Source organism: Sciurus carolinensis, chromosome 2, assembly GCF_902686445.1.
Source record: "Sciurus carolinensis chromosome 2, mSciCar1.2, whole genome shotgun sequence".
NCBI lineage: Eukaryota > Metazoa > Chordata > Mammalia > Rodentia > Sciuridae > Sciurus > Sciurus carolinensis.
In genome coordinates, this window is record NC_062214.1 from 87,564,830 (window position 1) to 87,586,433 (window position 21,604).

Below are 21,604 nucleotides of genomic sequence, written 5' to 3' on the forward strand. Positions count from 1 at the left end.
GCCTAGTCCTATTTTGTATTTTATTTAGAGACAGGGTCTCACTGAGTTGCTTTAGTGCCTTACCTATGCTGAGGCTGACTTTGAACTTGCGATCCTCCTGCCTCAGCCTCCTGAGCCTCTGGGATTACAGGCATGTGCAACCGCGCCTGGCCCCTAATATGTTTGTAATGGTACTTTTAAAAGTTCTTTTTCATACACACTCTGATTTGATTGGGATGACCACCCTGAGGTATGCAGGGATGGCCATCTCTATTTCTCTATTCTGTGACAGGAAAACAGGGCCTCCCAGAGGAGGCTTAATGTTACAATCTCAGGGCCAGGCTGGGTGGTGCTGGGGCTTCTCCAGTGCTCCTTTCTCTGCAGCATCTACCTTACACTGCCTACAACCACCACATTATTAAAATACCACTGGATTTGCATATTTGTACACTTGGTATGGCAGAGTTGGTAAATGCTCAGTCTTGGTGTGTGGGTCTGTATATTGCAAGCTTTTTGAGGGCAGCAGCTGTGTTTATGCATTTCTTTTGCATTCATATGGCTGATCAGTAGACCGTTCCACCTAGTGCTTGAGAGTTTTAAAAGGTGTTTTCTCAATTGCCCACTCATGGCCTCCTTCTGGAAGGCTCTGTCCCAGGCTGACTGGTTCTATGCTGATGGTTCCTGGTTAGTGCTGTCCTCAATTGCTTCTCCTTTTGGTTCCTCCAGTCAATGAGACTTCCAGACAGGGCTCTGCACGTAAAGATTTACACTAGAAGGGGAGGCAGAGCTGTTTGATACCTCTCAAGGGCAGTTAAGGAATTCAGTAATAAGCCACAGCACCTTTTAAAAAACCTTAAAAAGTCCAGGTAACTTCTCCCATGATACAAGAAGACACCCGCGATGTTTGCTTTTGTTTATTTTTTCCCAAGCATACACAGGTACTCCCTCCACCCCTAGAGTCGTAGTAAGATAAATCTGCTTCAATAGGACAGTTATTTGTAGTGAACAAGAATTAGAAATCTATTTTTGATATAAAAATTTTCACAAATTTCCAAGAGTCAGAGGGATTACAACATTCTCTGAGGAAAACACGCAACAAAAATTTGCGGAGATGTTTGGACATGAGTTCAGGAATGGACTGTGAGACACTGTCCCTGGTCCATAAGCTGTGTGAACCAAATGAATTGAGGGGAGAGAACTTCCACAAGAACTGGAATCTTCCAGAAGGCCTCCTCCTCACCCTGTTCTGCCTGTTAAAAGAGTAACTTAAAAACAATTTGTAACTGTGCTATTTTAACACTTACTCTTTACTACTAGAAGAGAAACAGCAATATCTAAGTCTTTTTTTATGATCCTATAACTATCCTGCTTTTCCCAGGTTTTTAAAGAGAGATGTTGTTACCAGGTTTTATTATGTAGTTCTGATAGCAACATATTATATGAAATCATCTTCATAAATTTTGTATTAAGGTAGCAGTGCCAGTACCTGAAATTGATTCCAAATGCTTAAGATACTCAATTACTTTTTAACACTATTATACAATGCAGTGACTTATATCTTCGATATCACCAGAATTTGATGATGCAACATCACTGTAATTGATTCATTTTCTCAATTAAATAAAGCTACTGTGCTTTTCTTTATATGAATGCCACACAGACCATAGCGTTAGATGTATTGTCTCCTTTTCCAGCCTCAGATGTATTGCCTTAAAGGCTATATTCTGTTCCTCTGTTAATTCCACCAGAAAATTTAATGCCACGGTCATATTTTTCAAGTTCTGAACTGCCATGCACTCGACTGTATTTATATTAGGCATATTTTTCACTGCTAAACTCTTTGTTGTTTACCTTTTTCAAGATCACATTACTGTACAGGCGCAGCAACCATAAAACAGATTCAAACAAAGTCAACCTCCAGTCACTGCCTCTGCTTTTGCACACAGTTCATGAAAAAGTGAAGCCCCTAGTTTTATAGCACATTAAAAGTGGTACTAAGGGTACTCAATATAAAATGTTAGCTTTGTGAACGCCTATCTTTTATTCTGGGTCTGCCTTCCAAATGCCTGGCTGCAGAGCAGAGTTCAGAGGAACACAATAATATTGTTAGGGCTGACGTATTGCCTGCACCTCGCAACATATGAAATGCTGTTTATAACTAACTTGTCCAAGTCCACATTCCAGCTTCTCCATTTTGCTTGTGTTGAGCGGTTTCTATGTCTAACTAGTAATTGGGGACAATGAACAGAACAATTGTGCCAGACATGTACTTTGTTAATCAGTCTCTAGAACTAGTAGTGTTTTGATTCACTAATTAGATGAACCTTTCCCCTTTTCTGGGCAAAACTTTTGTTTCTTTGGTCAGCTGTTAGATCCAATGTTTAAGGCCACCCTAAAAGGGTACAGTTATGCTTCTTTCCCATGTAAGACAGACCCTTACATGTTTTTAACAGGGAAGAATGACTTTATTTAAAAAAGGGTAGTCTCAAGTACCAGTTGGGTCTTTTTGTTATTGTATTGACATTTATTGTGTATTTCTTTGTAAGAACCACACAGTTGGTAATTAGAAAAACTCCTCTAATAAGACATATGACTTGGAAAAATGATCCTGGAAAAGAAATTGACAAAGAAAAGTTTGCTTGTGGGGCCTCCACTATTTAGTCAATGGTACTGGTGGATAAAAAGCTATTACTGTGGCTTCCCTTCTGCTTTTCTCGTGTAGAGGTTCTTTTTACATACAATGGGAAGACAGACCTTGCTACCAGCCCTTTACATTATATTCAGAGGCACAATCAGAAAACGGAAATGCATCCACCTATGTAACTTAGAGAAGACACCAGCGATAGCTTTCATTTTCTCTTTTACTCTCTGAAATTATGGCTTGCCCTGCAGCTCTTGTCTGAGAGATTTATGTGTGACCTAGGTCAGATCTTCCAATATCAGTTGACAAATTTTCTCTTTACATATTTACTGCTTTTCAAGCTTGTGTTATTTTCTTTTAAATAGAAAAAGGAAATATAAAATCACATTGTATGGTCGGAATTTTTAAAGAAAATCATTTTCATTTTTTGCGCTGCTGGCATCAGATTCTAGCTTTCAACTATTCCCTACCCCCCTTTTTTAAACTTCAAATTTTAGGAACTGTAGTTATTTTGCAAAGACTCTCTTTTTAAATTTTGTGCATAACACTATAACCCTGGATAAATAAATAGGGATTATGGCAAACTGGGAATTTTGTATTCTAGATGAAGAATTATGACCTAAAGAACTTTTCAAATGGAAAGGACCTCAGGGATGCTGTCATCCAACCTGCCCAATTTGCCCTTAAGGAAACTGAGGCTCAGAGCAGAACAGTGCCAGGGTCACAGATAGAGCCTGGGTGGACAGCTGGCTCCAGAGGTTGCCTGCCAGGGAAAATGCTCAACTTGGGAATCAAAAGACCCTGGAATCGGATCCTGGGAGCCTCAGCCGCCTCCTCTTTCACTGGGGCTTAGTGCTCTTGTCTACTCGGTGAGGGGACGAGCTAGAGGAGCCCAGATTCTTTGAAGGCAGAGTTTCCCATTCAGAGCTGATTCCCAGCCAAGGAGAACAGTACCAGCACTAACACTGGGTTAGTGCTAACCAGGAGGATGTGCCACCTTCAATTTATGAAAACTAGCAAAAATGAAGGGTCTGCACATAGGAAAACCTTTAATGAGAGAGGAAATAAATCACTTCCACAAGTTTTATATCCATCCCCTTGTACCACTAACTTTTGAGTTTCTAAATGACTGCTTTTTTTAAAGGACTAGAACAAAATTTATCCTATGAACAGGAATGTTGATAAAGGGACAGTTTTAGTGAATGTAATATGGGACAAAACAATTGGAAAATATACGTTACTTGTACATGAAGTAACATGAACAAGCATAATTTACTTGTGCCATCCTATCTTCCCTGTCCATCCGCTTCTGTCCTTGTTCCTGTTCTTAACATGCCTGATTCTATTAGAGGACCTGATGTAGGGTCCAAGACAAACAGAAGTCCTAGGAGGATTTATTGAACAGAGTCTGAGAAAGTCACTGTGACTCCCACATTGCATGATCTGCTTCCTGGCACCTTCTCTCAGGCCCATGCCTCAGACTCCAGTTGAGGTGCTGTATTCAGGAGTGACCAATTTAGACAAGAGAACACCATAATCCCTGAATTAGCATGTAGCTCGGCAGAATAGAAAGGCTGTAAGATGCTGAGAGGAGGGCACAGCTCAGACGGACCAAACAGAAAATCATCACGGCCATAAATTAGATCACTTGGCTCTTGCTGCTTCCCGAGTATCAAGGACAATGCATTTTCACACAAAATACAACAGCTGGAGCATCAAGGTACAGAGCAGCATTATTCATTTGCTGGGTCTGCCGGTCAGTGAGCAGGAAAAAGCAGACCTGCTCGCCAGCCCGTACTCCTTTACCCTTTGTGTAGTTAAAACTGACATAGCTCATGTCCCATCCCACATGTGTACAGGAGCCGCGGTAAATCCTCCTCTGGACAAATGGACATTTTAATTTTGTGAGAAAAGCCAGGGCCTAGAAGTGCAATCCAAAATAATTGATGTGAATTATATAATTAATCTTTCCACTAATGTTACAAGGATTGGCCAAGGAACTCATTCAGTGCCTCTCTTTTGAAGATTTGAGACTTGTGCTATGCTGAACTTTTCTCCTTTATTCCAAACAGGCTGGCCTTATTTCAGAATCCAGTTTAAGAATATCAGTTGTCCGTGTGGAGGTGGGGAGGGCGGGAGGCCTGAAGACGACTCCACTCTTCATGGTCAAATAAATCTGTTACAGTGAACTTTTAGTGTCCAGTGTCTGCAAGGGTTTCTGGAGTTTCCATTTGTTTGCATCTATTAGCTTAAGTCTTCCCCACGCCATCAAATTCAGGTGATGCTGGAGGTCTCCTAGTCCAGTTCTTCACCAGTGTAGAAATTTACTTTATCATATTCCAGACAGGGACTTCCAGTGATGGAATCCCAACAATTCCCTCTTGAGCAGTTTGTATTGCTAGAAAGTTCTTTCCCATTTTCCGTTGAAATATGTCTTCCTATAAGATGTGCCTATGATTCTGGAACTGTGGCCAATGAATCTATTGTCAGCTCTTCCTATATTTGAAGACTATCGTCAGTCTTTGCAATGTTTTCTTTCCTGAGTAAGCACCGTACTGCCTTCCTTAGGACCACTGGTAGTCTGGGTGTGCTCTGTCCTTCTTCCCTCTATTACTAAGACGCTCCAACAACATTCTCCAACCCTGAGCAGCCCACATTCTCCATGGGAGGATGAATCCGCGACCCCAGGCACAGGGTATTGCATGTGATTCAGGCCTACACTGGTCAGTACCACCCAGATCCCCTGGACACAGGGAGTTAAAGTGGCCTCATCAAACTGAAGTCAAGGGCCTTTGGCTGACCATGGGGAAAGGGTACCACTCTTCCCCTCTCCAGCAGGAAGCAATTTACTCCAAGAATCCCCAGCCATTCCTGGTCTGTGATGGGAGAAGTGCATTAACAAGTGAGCAAAAGTCACTTGCTGGATCAAGTTCTACCTAAAACCTGCAAGACTAGGCTTTTGACTCATGTGATCCAGTAAATTCCCCTGTAGTTAAGGCTACTTTGTGCTAGAGTTTCCTAAGGGGACCTGATGGACCCAGGCATCATTTTACATTCTCCACCACAGTGGTCACCTTCCTCTGAATGTGTGCTCCAGAATCCCCCTTATCCACAGGGGGTAAGTTCCAAGACCCCTGGTGTATGTCTGCAACTGCAGATTGCACTGAACCCTATACCTACTATGTTTTCTCCTACACATATATAACTATGACAAACTTTTAACCTTTCACTTACAGGAAGCATTTTGTGGCCTCTCTTTGGTACATCAGAATGGCCAACATTACTAGTCTTGTGCTTTGGGGCTAGAGTAAGAGTTACTTGAACACAAGCACTGTGATATCATGGCAGTTGATGTGATAACAAGGACAGTTACCAGGTGACTAATGGATGGGAAGTGTATACCACACGGATATGCTGGACGAAGGGATTATTCACATCCCAAATGGGACCAGAGGTAAATGGCATGAGAACTCATCATGCTACTCATAATATACAACTTGAAACTTACAATTTTTTATTTCTGGAAGTTTCCACCTAATATTTTTGGACCAGTGGCAGGGAACTAAACTATACAAAGCAAAACTGGGGGCAAGGAGGTACTATTGTATGTTTCACATAAAGTATGACATCCAACCCTGAACACATACTTTCTACCGTTTGGCTTGGGCCACCTTGTTCTGGACACTATACACTACGTAGCAGAAACTCGCAGAGGTTAAAAGTGCATTCACATTTTTGAAAGCCCTATCACAGAGTAGGCTCAACTGAGTGAAAGCAGAAAAACACTGAAAAAGAAATACTGCTCTTATGTACTCTTCCATTTCTCACATGTCTCATATTGACACAGTATTTAAGAGTCAAAATGAATAGCTAATAAAACAATGTCAGGACATAGACCAGTTTGAAGAAGTTGCTATTTGTTGTCTCTCTCCTCAACAGAAACTACATCAGTCTTTTATTTGTTTGGCTGAGGCTTGCCCCATAGTGAAGTACAATCATAGACTCTTGGGGTCTGGAAGGATCTGATCTTACAGGGGTTTCTTTTCTTTTCTTTTCTTTCTTTCTTTCTTTCTTTCTTTTTCTTTCTTTTTTCGTGTGTGTGTGTGTGTGTGTGTGTGTGTGTGTGTGTGTGTGTTTTGTGGTACTGGGGATCTAATCCAGGGGCACTCTGCACTGAGCTATAGTCCCAGTTCTTTTTATTTTTAATTTTGAGACAGGGTCTTATTAAGTGGCTAAGGCCATCCTTGAACTTGCCATCCTCCTGCATTAGCCTCCGGAGTCACGGGATTATCGGCATGAACCACCACAGCAGGGTGTTCAAGGTTTGACTCAGCTCCACCCTCCTTCCTCCATCACACTCCTACTGACTGAACTGCTTTGGGATCCATCTGGCGAAGGGGAGCTTGCAATCTGCATTGGCCCTTCCAACTCTCGCCCCAGTTCTACCTCCTGAAAGTACAAATCCACGTCTTCTCTAAAGATGACCATCACTTCTCAGAAGTGCTTATCCTTTACTCAGAAATGCTGTCATGGTGAAGTGTCAGTATGGAATATGGAAGAAAAGAATAGGACAAAATGATTAATTGGGGCTGGGGAGATAGCTCAGCTGGTAGAGTGCTTGCCTTGCAAGCACAAGGCCCTGAGTTCGATCCCCAGTACCACAAAAAAAAAAAAAAAAAAAAAAAAAAAAAGAAAATGATTAATTGAGGATGATCAATTCAGGATGTGAGTTGATTGTCGGTTTCTTCTGATTGCAAAATTTGCTTTCCCAATGTATGAAAAAGTACACTTGAGCTAAATAATTACTGCACTGATTTTCATATGTGTTTATCAGGTACTTACTCGATTCCAGGGAATGTACTAGACTCTAGAACCCCAAATATGGGTAAGATACAATTGCTGCTACACAGAAATGAATGACTCAGTTAAGATCCCTGAAACTCAGTAGCAGGGCTAAGATTAAGCACAGAGCTTGTGCTGTTCTCTAAATGTCATGCTGGACAAAATACAGCTCTCTGGAGTTCTGCTTTCTTCCCTCAGGGCTCCATGGATTTCTAAGACATTTCCCCCAACCCTCAACCCCCAGGTAGTGCTCTTGGCATTGCAAGAAAGGTTATTTCATGGACCTGGGCTCCATGTACCACTGCATTTTTAAAAAACCACCATATATTTGAGAACATTGTTTAGCCCACTGGGATCTTGACAAGTGGCAATTGCAGTCAGTACATGGAACATACAGCACAAGAAAGGGCACACTCCTGAAATGTTTACATGTAACCTTGTTAACTAACACCTACCTTATTGGCTTGACTCTAAATGAAATTCAAAATAAATTAAAAAAAAAAAAAAGTCATGGATGTAGAATGAACAGGACTAAGTTTGACTTTTGTTCCAGAGTTTTAGTTCATTCCTTTCACATTGTGACACATGTAAATCAGGTTTCAATAAACTCCAAGGAGCACTCAGGAGGAAATGGTGATACAAAAGCTGGTACAGAATTTTTCATTTCTGTTTACCAAACAACTCTTGGTTCAGACAATATATTACATGGACGCATTTGAAAAATGGCCGGTAAAGCCATTGCTCTTGTGTTTGTGTGCGTGCTGTGTGTGGGTAGAGTCCCACCTACTCAACACACTGACTTCTCACCACTCTGCACTTCTCACCACTGACCTAGGACAGCTTCATCTCCTTCTGGTGAGGACAGTGAAGTTTGAAAAGAAACAGGGTCAAACAGAAGGAGAAAAGCCAGGTCAAGAACTCACATTAGGGGCTGGGGTTGTGGCTCAGTGGTAGAGCACTTGCCTCACATATGTGAGGCACTCGGTTCGATTCTCAGCACCTCGTATAAATAAATAAAATAAAGGTCCTTCAACAACTAAAACTATTAAAATAAAAAAGAACTCAGGTTAGGGCTCTGTGTGTAATTTGGGTAGAAACCATACAGACAGTGACTTAAATTGTCATTTGTTGAGTGTGCCATTTGCTAACTCCTGTACCCTCTGGTTACTGAGGAGGCAGTCCAACGGGCAGGGGCTGGAGGGAGGCCTCTGGCAGGAACTTTGTTTTGTTTACAGTCTTTCACTCAACTAGAACTAGACTCTGAGTTGAGGGGTCCTCATGCTCTGACAGGTGTTCTCTGCAACCTGTTTCTGAACAGAAAAGAAAACAAGTTTCAGTACCCACTTTGGTCCTTCCTCCTCTAAACTGGAGGCCCATGACTCCTTCCCTTCTGAGGCTGTTCCATTCCCTAGTTTTTCTTCCCTTTGCCCCATGGAGGCACAATCTGCAGACCTTGATGGTACAGTATAATAGGAGTCCACACTTGGTTCTAGTTGACTGTCTGTTTCCCACAATTCCTTGGAGGTGACACCTTGGCTCTGTTTATAAGCTGCCTCTTTGTCAGGCTCCTAGGGTCCCTGGGACTCTCTTTCCACCTGGTGTGTTCTGGTAATCTCTAGTTCTAAATCGCATCAGCTCTGTGCTCCTTTTAGGCAACTCATTGCTTTTTCAATGAACATAGCTTATCTGTTTTATTGGCACTAAAGAGGGTTGGGTTCTTAGCATCATTAACATTTTAGTTGAGGAAGAATTCCCAAACCCCCAGGCATTAATCCAGAACTGTTAAACATCTAAAAAGTAATCTGTACTCAAACAAAGCTCAGCCAGGTCTGCCCCCTTTTAACTTGGATGCCAATGAGCCCACAGCCCCAAATCTACCCAAGTGTTCCAAGCTGAATGGTGGTAAGCAAAACACTGGAGTACAATAAAAACTGATGTCTTTGTTGATGCTGTCACTACTGCTGTTGAGGACCACGTTTTCCCCAGGGATCCATATCCAGTCAGCAATTACCTGGCAGGCACAGAGCATCCTGGGATAGTAATTTCCATCTCTGTAGACATACCAGTTGGAGGCAGTACTTGAATGGATGGGTATGTAAAATAAGGATGGCCATTTGGGCTCAAAACCTCTGGGTGCCTCCTCTCAACCTCTTCCCTCACTAGCCTATAGAGAAAAATGAGGCTGAACCAAGACTGAACGAGAGTGGGATACAGTTTGCCCTGCTGCTGAATACCTGGGAATCATTTAGTGGTTTTGGACTAGACATTTTAAGATCTCTCTGGATCCAGGAAATCCAGGATTCCACGAAGTAGCAGACTGTCCCACCAAAATCAGCAGGAAGAGTGGAAGGCTTCCAGACCACAGAGTCTAAGCGGGAGAGAAGATGGCAAAATTGCACCTGTAAGCCTGACAGGATGCCAAGTTCATTACTTTAAATTTCAATTTTATTCATAGGCTAAACTGATTATTAAAAAATTATAAAAGAATCACAGTCCCCAGTTACTGGACTAAAAATGGACTATATGCTGTATACAATTTTATATATTATGATTGTGAATGACAAATATAACTCAAAAAAGAAGGAGGGTTAAAGGAAGGCTCTTGTGGGATCAGAAAAGTAATTCATTTTAGTCCTACCTGGCGTGAGACATGGTCATATATTTTCAGAGTTACATAGGTAAATCCTGAAGTACTTTCTGGAAATATAAATAATACTACTATTACCTTGCTCTTGTTTTACCTCCTTATATTTTTCAAAGAGCTCCCTTAGGCCCCTGGCTCATTTGGTCATGACAATTCCTCCCCAGGTCTAGCAAATGGCCTGTGATGTGTCAAGTCAAATTCATAGAGGGTGGTAAGGAAGCCTCAGAGGCCTGTGCCAGCTGAAGTTACCTAGGGGAATTGCTAAGCTGTTGGGAGACAGGAGAGTAACAATAGCCCGCACCCTATTAGGTAGAGTACTGGATGGATGCCAAACACAACATCCTATTTTAGACCTTAACCTCTTACCAGGTGCACCTCCTTTTGATCTGAGTGTCTCCTTCTTTCCCAATCTTCTGGCCTCAGCACCTGAGCTCAAGCATCTTCTACCCTGTGAAACTTTCTTGGCTTCCTCAAATGAGCTGCCGGCTCCAATCTCGCTTGAGGCCAGAGTGTCCAGTTCCTGCAGGGTTCTTTTTACATCAACTGCCACCTGTTTGTTGTGTTTTCTTCTGACTGGACTGTACTTTTTGAGAGGAGGGACCATTTTTGCTTCATTCTGTTCTCCCAGGGCTCAGCACACTGCCAGGCACAGAGTTCGTGCTCAATGACACAAGAAACTGTCAAATGCGATGTATGTCAGACAATAGTTTAGATGGTGCTATAAACCCAAGCCAATCTGGAATTGGTACTTTAAAACGACAGGCCTGGCTGGCCTGGTGGTGAAGTACAAATACTTCAACTGAGGGTAATAACACATAATTATCTTTAATGGAAAATTTTCTAATTTCTAAGCTACCTATATACTTTGGTGATAATTTCTCTTCCATTTCTGCTTTAAGGAAAACCTAGGAACTTACCTCCTGTCTCTAGCAGAGGCTAAGGAAATAAAATTATGAGTCCTCTGGATAAGTCTCAAGTGGATATTGGGAGAAAAATTTGGCACTGGCAATTAAAAATCCTCAGCAGAAGCAATGTGTGTAAGTGAACATGTTCATTATCAGTTAAATTTTACCTCTGCATTTTTATGGAACATAAATCTGATTTTATGGCTTGAAATATCAAAGTATTTTAAATGTACTTATCCTAAACAGTGAGGATAAAAATAGTGAACTAAAACATGTAGGCCAGAAATCTCTTTAGGTAAAAAATTACAAGAGCATGGCTCTTGCCCACTAAGGTGAGTACATAGAGTTTGGGGCAATGATTCCCTGATATTTTTTTCTTTGTTAGAGATCTCACACAAAATACTGGATACTACAATTTATTTAAATCCTTGATGTTCTGAACTTGAAAAAGTTCATGCAACAAAGGAGAGCTTCCAAATACCTTTTTTCAAAGAGGGCAAACTTTTAGGTATGTTGCAATCCCAGACATACATGATCAGTACATTAAAACATAAAAAGATAATATTTATAGTTTAAATTAATATGAATATAAAACAATATTAAACAACCAATATCAGGATTTAGTGATAATATGTCAATCAAAGGTTTCTGAAACACAAATAAATTCAGTGTAAAAGTCCTAATATTTGATCTTAACATCTGAAAAGTGTTGTTTTAAATAATTTTGAGACCATAGGCTTTCTGCTTTTATTAAAAAATACTCTAGCCTGAGCATAATTTATTACTACAAAATAAGTGAATGTTTAAAGACAGTCTTTCAATTGAAAAAAAAAAAAAAAACAAAAAGACATTAAATAGCAGGTTCCAAGCCAAGTAAACAAAATATTTTCTCCTTGACAAGCTGCTTACATTTAAATGAAAAACAGGGAAAATCTGGTCAATAATATGGATTGCATATAATAAAAAGGACCTTAGATCATGTTAATACAAGGATCAGAAAGCAGTAACTTCAATTAAAACCACCCAATTATTTAGCAAACTTTCGATACAGCAAATAAATTAATCTGTTTTAAATGAAAGAGCTCAGATAAGTGGCTTTTTGACCTCCACGTAAGTCTCACGAGCAGCAAAGTGAAGCAAGAGTCTGCTAGTCAAAGCCCTCAAATCAAACGCATAGTATTAGTAGTCAAAAAGCATTTGCAAAACATACTTCCTTGGTTGGTAGCAGGGGGTTCTGAAGCAAACGCCACCTACAGTTCCTCTCATACTTTGACATACAGCGTACAGGGGTGAACGCACGCTTCTCCTACCCAGGAACAGCCAAGTCTCTTGGTGTTTAACAAGAACATGTTTTCTCAATTCTGTGCTATCTCTATGGAAAAGGGTAGTCGTTACACCATTAAGAATGCCCATCTTTCACTTAAAATCCTCTATTATCTACTAACGTTTAACTTGTTATGAGATTTAAAAATGCCTCTTCATTGAAACAAGTAATATGTCATCATTTTGTTCAGCTAACAGCCCTGACAGGCCTGTCTCCTTGAGTTAAGAACAGTAGATCTCTATTTCAACCCTGGTGGCAAAACCTGGTGAATAAATGAGAATTGGCCAACTGGCAGTTAAAGGTTTCTAATCCCCTAAGATTCCAACTTTCTTTATACCTTAGCTTTAATTATTCTGTTTGGTCAGATGATATATTTTTTCAATAAAGTGATCTTCTCTGTATATTGCAATAATTTATTTGAATGCCATTCTTATGCATTTTTAACAAAAAACATCGCCATTCACTATTTCTCTTATCTTTTTGATCCTTTTTACTACTTATCATCTTCTTTATTTGAAACAGATTTTAACAGATAATCTTGATCGTTACAACAATATCTTGCTTGCATTTATTCAAATAATTCTTAAAAACAGCTTAAAAAGCCGTTTGGAATAACATCAAGCTTGCCATCAATCAAACGAAAAAAATTCCGCTGGCGGTTGTATAAACATCAGATCAAGTCTGATGTCTTCAAGGATTTCAGAGTGAACCATAAAAACTCCATTAACTTCTGACAAAGAATGCAAATTAATCACAACATGGGGTGAAATGAAATTAAAGGCTCTTTCTAATCAATGACAAGGCAGGATGAAATATTTGTTACTCTCTCTGCACTCAGACTGCCTAGGATGCTTGCACTTCCCTTGCAAAGCCCCAAGTGTAAGGTGTGAGCACAGATTCACCCACGGTGGCTCTTCAGCCCCCCCCCCCCGCCCCAGAGCTATCTGCTTACAAGTCGTGGAGATTCACAAAACACACTAATCATCCGAATCTCAGGTGCATCCAATTTGTTATTCACACTCTCCCATGCCAGTGAAAAGCCTGGCGCAGACAGATGCACCAGGAACCCTAAATGACAGTTTTGGCCTCCGGAAGTACGATCACTACAGCAAAATCTAGTACAGCCTCCAGGTGAAATGTCTGGAGCTCCATATGGAGCAGGGAAAATTAACAACAAGATGAAAATCACTGCAGCAGCAGGGAGTCGGAATTTTTGAAAAAAAAATGAAATTTAAAGATGAAGAAAGAGAAGTAATAAATTAATGGGGTGTGAAAACATTCAAAGCTTTACAATACCAGGGGCACTATTTGCTCAGATTTTTTCCCTTTTTTTAACTTCAGGTCATTTTGATGTAATTTATTAACCAAGATCAGGAATTGTAGCCAAAAGAGGAACAATATTTTTATATGTGCAAAAGTACTTTAAATACATTTGTATCTGTATTAGCTTTGCTTTCCTGTGGTATCTTGCTTACCAAATTTCCCAGTGCCAGAGCTGACACATCCCCTGAGAAGTCTCCTTAATGGATTTACTATCACCCTAACACAGGGCCCTGCTGTAAAGTTTGAATGAAGGATGACAATTTTTAGCAGGCAATCCTTTTTATTTCTCCTAAATACGGTGTCATTAAACAAACCATTGCCCACCATCACGGTTTTGAAGTCAACTGGATCTGGATCTATGTGACTCACCATACACAGCTCCAGTCCTTGTCCAGAGCTGCACATCTTCCCACAGTACTATTAAAGCTAAATTGTTCAAGAAATTGAGACATCTTTGTAAGATGTTTAAAAAACCAGTTTCTCATAATCCTATTAGAAGATGCTTAGCAGACACCCGGAATTTAATGGCACTGGCGTCACTGAGAATTCTGAGGTCCCTGGATCCCTCTGTCACTCTACTAAACACATGATAAGAAAAACAAAAGGGCTCCAGGGAATGGTCTTGTCATCTACATGCACAACCCTCAGACACTCAGGGCTCTCACCTACACAAGAGGCCATCCTAGGCACAGAACGCAAACTAGGAGAAGGGGCTGGTGGGGCTGTGTGGGAAGCAGAGACCGGGTAGGAATAGCCAATCAAACCCAGAGGTCACAGAGCCAGTAGTGGGGTTTAACTGCCTCCAAACCCTCAACTTAACCATACCATTCCTCCCTCAGGCAAGGTGCTTTGCCTCTGAGCGGTCGCTCACCTGAAGGCTGGAAACAGTGGGTCCCTGAAGGAGGGAGGTACAGCCTGGGACAGATACAGAAAGTGCTCAGGGGCTCCAGGTGGGAAAGGATGGAAGAATTCCTGACGCCACTGTTCTTCTTAATAAGCCACAGTAATAAACTGTGCATTCACAGTGGTCCCTAACCTGTCTGTGGAATCCTCAACTGCACGTGACCCTAAGGTCTAAAGGAAACTCTAACAAACACCTGACCCACAAAACAATGCAAACAGGATCTCAACAAAAACACAGCCCTTTAACCTTTATGTTGGTCCCAGGCCACTGCCTCTTGCTAATATCTTCCCAACATCCCTCCCTCATCTGTCCTCTCACCATGTCACCAGCGGAAGAAGGGCTGCTAAGGATGCTGTCAGCGGCACTGAGGCTGGGTGGAGGGGAGGACACTCTTGAAGCTTGCTCCTCCTCCCCGCTTCCCCTCTGTCACTTTACTCAGCTCCAGTTACGGTTCGCATGTTGCTAAGAACATCCTTTTGCAATCTTCTCTGGTAGCCGGACACTCTGTGTGTGTTGCGGCCCATAAGAAGTTATAATCTCATTTGATCAGCATACTCCCTCCAATCAGATAGTAAGGTAGGTATCTCAGGGCTTACTTTAGAGAAGAGGAAACTAAGGCCTCAGGAGTCACAACGCAAGAATGGCAGTTGTGGTGAGTGTGTGGTCCAGATGGATTCTAATTCTCATCTTCTGCCTCCAGGTCCAGCTTTTTCCAATAGGCCACTTTTCTCAGCTTGCTCGTAGTGGAGGAAGAGGTTCAGGTCTGGCACCTTGAATGCCTTTGGGTTCAGAGCAGCAATTCCATGGCACTATCCCTAGCCCAGGTATGCAGGGAGATCTTGATGATATAAGAAAAGTTTTTATGTTCAAGCACTAGACTTAATCAGGCCATAATCAGGATGGAGTAGTCCTTGAATGGCTAGGTAGCATGTTGCTTTGACTGTATGACTGCTTTGTAGCGAGTGTCCTGTCATTAGAGGTATTCAAATACAATATGAATGTTTGCTCTTCAGAGATACTGCAGAGAGGTTTGATTCCATGACATGTGAGAATCCTCCCAACCCTTAGAGCCTATGATTTGCTCCTGCCTACTCCACGTGGGATTCAATAAAACCATACCAGACATAGTTCAACCGGGAGCAATCAGCAATTCTGTTGGCCCAATTTCCAAGAGGAGGTGGTCTCAGGGTGCTTAGGAGTTCCAATGAGACAATGCAGGCCAAACAGAGGTGTTATTTCATATTCCAGTCTTTGTTATCCCTTTATAAAAATAAACATTTTTCTTCACAAGCTTTGAGGGTAGAAAAGACATTTTTTCCCATATTTTTTTATAATACATAATAGTGGGATTCCTTGTTATACATCCAAATATGCACAATATAACAATATAGTTTGGTTAATATTATTCCCCAGTATCCTTCCTTTTCTTCCCCTCCTCTCTCTTCCTGGTCCCTTTCCTCTACTCTTACTAGTTTCCCTTTGCTTTTCATGTGATCCCTTTACCTAGGATAGGCATTTGTGAGGATATTTGTTTTTTGTTTTTGGCCCTGGGGATTGATCCAAAGAACACTTTACCACTGAGCTACATCCCCCGTTCTTTTTATTTTTTATTTTGTGACAAAGTCTCACTAAGTTGCTGAGGTTGCCTCAAATTTGTGATCCTCCTGCTTTAGTCTCCAAGATTGCTGCAATTACAGGTGTGTGCTATTACACCTGGCAAGGAAAAGAATTTATAAAGTATCTTCCCCTAACTTTCCCTTGATAGTACAAAGCCTGTAAAATAAATGCCATTTTCACCAAAAGTCATTACTGACTTTAGTAATAAAACACCCAAACTTCTATTGAAAGAACTGGGAAATAAGCCTGATGATAGGCTCAAAGCAACTTCTATTATTTGAAATAAAAGAACCAATTTGGTGACAACATTCTACCATAATTCAGGGAATTCAGTTCTTTACCCTACTGTGATGTAAAGGTTATTGCTAATTAGGGAGTTCAGCATATTAGAATTTTCCAACTTCACTTGACTGATCCAGTAACTGTATACTTAGACATATGGGAAACAACACTGCAAAGGTGTGCAGCCTCTTCCCAAATCTGACCACAGCCTTCAAGTGCTTCATTTGTCAAGTGCAAAAGCAATCTACTTCTTAGACTCATCACTTACCAAATAGCTGAATAACTATTCTAGACAGAAATCTCAAGAATACAGTTAAAGTTTCAATCTTTGGAATTTATATGAGATGGCTTTCAAGTTTTCTTTTCCTTGTCTTCTTTTCTTATACAGCATTTTCTACTTTCCCTCTATTAATTACTTACTTTCTTTTTTTTGGTACCAGCGATTGAACTCAGGGGTGGAGAACCACTGAGCCCCAGTCCTGGCCCTTTATACATTTTTATTTTGAGACAGGGTCTTGCTAAGTTGCTTAAGGCCTCACTTAAGTTGCTGAGACTAGCCTTAAACTTGTGATCCTCCTACCTCAGTCTTCTGAGTGGCTGGGCTTACAGGCATGCCCAGCTTATGTTTTCTATTGACTTGTTTGAAAGACAGATACATCTTATAGGTCCTCTTCTGTTCATTTTCAATATCTTACAGGATTAAATAAATTGGCCAAACAGTGAATTGTTTAAAAATTACTGACAGAATAAGAGGTTTACCAAGATAAATATTCTAATGAGCTATAAATCCTGAAAATGTGATTTTAATTTGATAGGCTACCTAGAGTTTAGCAGCAAGGCTGTATATGCTAAAATCTCACGACATGCTAGAGTGCATGCCAAATGGTTACATTTTAGATTCTCTCTTTAAGGAAAAGATTATGTTTAAACAAAGAAGCTTACAAATTTGAAAAGTGACACTAACACTTGTGGACCTGAACTTGGACAGTTTCTCTCCCACTTATCTGAAGACTTTAACTGTGAAGGAAAAGGATACAAAAGAGACATTTCAGGGAGTGAAGGCTCTTTAAATGTCCACATGGGTACCAGGAAAATTTGCTTAAAACCGCTTATAAAGATGGTAGAGTGAGTGAGCCCCCTCCTATTATTCAATAACCATGTTTGTGATGCATCTGCATAATCTAACCATGCATAAATTAGTATGTGTAATACAACACTTATTTGCATAATAATAGCAAGTTAATAGATGCTTAAAGAGCAGAGACCAACACCACCTTTAAATCAGACATGCCTCCAGGCACTTTGGCCTGTACAGACCAAGATGCCAGAAAAACAGTGAGCATCAACCAGAGGAAAACAGTCAAACCATTCATCTTTCATCCCTCTCGACATTTCACTTATTTCCCCACACACAAGGGAATCATTTTCAAACCACAAAATAGCGTTGTATGTTAAGTGCAAGCAACCTCCTATAGTAAAAATCTTAAAGAAATTATAACAATGCTAGTAAAATGGACTGCTTATTTTCTTAGAAATGTGGGTAGGAAGAAGCAAAATCTAAAATATGTTCAAAATCAAACTCACGCAAAATTGGGGGCCTATTTGCTTTGTAAAAACAATGACTTCAATTGGATATTTTCACCTTTCTTCTTAATCGTTTAATGCACATAATTTTAATTGAACCCAAAAGCTCAAAAGGGGCATCAAGAAAGGACTGGGCCCCTCCTCCAATCCCAATGTGAGCACATGGTACTGGGCAGGATGAGGGAAAACATCTCGGATGTCACACAAAGGAAGATGATCGCTGTCAACCTTTAACAAAGGGGAAAAAAGTCTGGAGTTTAAAAAAAATCAAAAATCAATAGAGACTTCTAAATGACTCCTTTAAGATATCACTTTTCAATTTAACAGGACAGATTTATTTGTATGTGGCTCAAATGTTCACAATTGCTCCCTGCACCTTCATACATAGGAATGAATGTCACAGTGGCAAACGGCAGTAATGAACAATCTTACCTGAGGATATGGAAACCTCCCAAGAGCAAGCTGGGAAAGGAAATAATATTTGTCTAGTTATAGATTTGCATGCAGGGCAGATCTCCTTAAGACACACAAGTACTAAATTTCAGTATTGCATCTAGCAAATACAAAAAAGCTCACAACCTTGAATGTACCAACTAAATTACTGCTGTAATTACATTATGAACTGTATTTAGAATGGACATTTTTTCAATAGACAGTGTTGCATCCCTGATAAAATATTCTAATTTTAATAACTAGACATTTACCCTTATGTGGTTTCTCTTAGGAATATTCTCAGCTCTGTGGCCATTATTTACATTTACATGAGTGCGACAGTTTCTTCTAGACAGATATAAAACTGTTGGCTTCTCCTCTATAAGATAGGTACATCTAATTGTTCCCAGCCCACAGCTCTAAAGCAATCAGTTACAACTGTAAATGAAGGGCTGCAGGAAGTGGGAATGGGCCATATTAGGAAATGAAAAACCGTGCCATTATTTTCATCCTCTTCTTTAGTTTTTTTCATCCATTTTCTATCCAAAGATAGAAGGAAAGTCCTACCTCTAGTGTGAAAATGGTCATTTAAAGATTGTGAAGCTGGAACTTAATTCTAAGTCTAAAAATGGGAAGGGGAACCTTAGAGCTTCTGGATTAGCTTGACTTGTAAACTACTCTGTTTCTGGCCAATTACTTAATTTTGGTCTTTGGATCCTCACCTGGAAAAACAAAATGATTCTGCCAAGACAGGGCTGATACAATAAGATCAGATTTAACAAACACACCATAATCTATTTAAGGAAAATAAGGGCAAAAATTTGCAACTTCATAATGTGGCCCATCCTCAGTCCAGAAACCCTTCCTATGAATCTGTAACTACATTCAAAGTAGAATCACAATATCAGGGAATTTTAAAACTGCAACAGATCTGAGTGCATCAATCTACTTCAGAGATTGGACTCCCAGAGTCCCACTGAAGCAGATCCCACACAGTTAGTCAGTGGAAACCTAGGAGCTGAACCCCAAGACTTGTGACTTCATCCAGAGTTCTTCCTAGCACATTATGCTACCTTTCTAGATCTTGAAAAGTTGAACACTTGTTTCAAAAACAGGGACATTGCTTAAACAATTTTGAACTCTCATTTGGAATTGTGTTTAGAATCATTTCACGTAACACAAGGACACCTACTTCATTTTAAGAGAACTGCATCTTGGATTTAAAATGATGTCCTTCAGCTTTATGATCATGTAAAAATCATTTGGAGACTAATGGGAGAATTATCTACAGATATTATCAAGACCCAAAGTTCCCTACAAAGAACAAATACTTTGTTGTTTGCTAAGGATAGACATGAAGTTGCTAAGGTTTTCAAAGTTCTAAAACCAGTTTGAGCACCAGAAATGTAATAAGAATTAACCATATGATCTTGTAAGGTGACTACTTTGAGAGTGCCAACACTCATTTGTGTGTGTGTGTGTGTGTGTGTGTGTCTGTGTGTGTCTGTGTTCTGGGATACCTAGTGTCATTACCTTATACTGATATTGTATATCCAAGATATACATTGATACGTATATAAATTTTGAAGATATAAAGTTATATTATTATTTCATTTGATAGACATAATCCCTTCAGGTTTCAATAATAAAAGTATCACAAGATGGGGTGAAGGAAAAAGTATGGATGTTCACCTACGTGGCTCTTAAGAGTCTTGTGTGATTGAGCTTGTGGTCTACGTATTGTAACTAGTCAGGAAGGAGAGGAGCATGGCTCTCCATTGCACCAATTCTGCAACCCCCACCAAATACAGGCTGCATTTTTGCCCTACAGTTTGTAGATACAGTACGCTTTGTCCAATGAGAGTGTGCACACTGATTCAGGAGGAGGAGTCGTGGTCTACCGTGGCCGTCCAGGCATTGGTGCCAGTCTGTACCGACTGACAGGTGAGAGCTCACTGAAAGCTATGACACGTGACCTGTGGATGATGAATCTTGCATCTACTTCCATTTGGAGTTAGAGAAATGGAAAGGAGGGTCTTTTTATCTAAGAAAGATAATAGTTTAATAATACTAGAAAATACTTAGAACATCCTGTCTCCAGCCCTTCTACGGGTATCACTAGGGACCATGGAAGGATCTTGTCCACATAGCTTACAAGCAGAAGCAACTTGTGTGCTACACATACCATCCGGACCCGAACTAGCTTGCAGGTACCAACACTGGCCATTGGTTCTTGCAGTTTAAAGAATCAAAAAATGAAAGACTTGAAAAAAAAAAAAAAAAAGAGTAGGATAAGGTGAAAATGTGAATTTGTCCCATTTCAACATAAAGCCTCCGATTCTCAAATCATCACTTTGTATGGAGAGGCCTGGCTCCTCTGTCACAATTGGTACAAGGTAAACAAGAATGGCTGATGGCATCCATTTGCTCTTCAAGATAGTGCCACGCAGAGAAGAGACAGAAAATTCAGTGCATTAGTCAGTGGGGATCTCTTTGTCCCCGTATGCTTGGGAACGGGTGGCAGTGCTTGAACTGGTGAACAGATCGTTTCTGAGCCTGGCTTGGTTTTCTACATATTTTCCTGACACCTTATGAAGCATCAGTCCTACCTGTCAACTATGCTCCTAGAAGGACTGCTCTTAAGACGTCTAGCAGTTATGACCTCTTTGGAGTTCCAGGACAGTGACCGGGGGTTCCCCGACCTTGACCACTTTAAAAGTACCACATCAACTGCTTCCTCTCTGACAGTGTCACCACTGGGTTGCTGCGGTCCCAGACCAAAGACTCCAGTTCTACACTCGTGAACATGGGCAGTGGCACTACTAGGTTGTCACCAAGAGCAGTCATTTCGAGGCCCTAGCAGAGGAACATGTCTTCCTTTCATGTGTGTCCTTATCGTTCCAGGTCCAGTGCAACTCCAGTATTTATGTTCCCACTATTTGTTTTGTGGCAAATTAGAAGGAAATATGCAGCCAGGCCCTTGAACCCTATTATCAAGCTGTACTAGGAAGCAGTAAAAAAGGAAAAAGGGCTCTTTGCAGACATGGCTGCATGAAGAACAAGTTCTTCATGAGGCTGTCAAAAGTCAAAATAAACACAGAACCCATATGCGGAGAGGGTGCACACG

General features: G+C 40.6%; 1 protein-coding gene across 5 annotated transcripts in view; it reads right to left on the reverse strand.

The window, feature by feature from the left end:
- Positions 1-21,604, reverse strand: part of Map2k5 (mitogen-activated protein kinase kinase 5) — a 232,700-nt gene that overhangs the window by 60,889 nt on the left and 150,207 nt on the right. For all 5 annotated transcript variants that reach the window (XR_007106679.1, XM_047537347.1, XM_047537354.1 and 2 more), the window contains one exon: positions 18,478-18,507. Coding sequence is in view for 4 of the 5 variants with exons in the window: in XM_047537347.1 (XP_047393303.1) it covers positions 18,478-18,507 (30 nt within the window). In the remaining variant the exon portion in view is untranslated. The remainder of the gene's footprint in view (positions 1-18,477; positions 18,508-21,604) is intronic.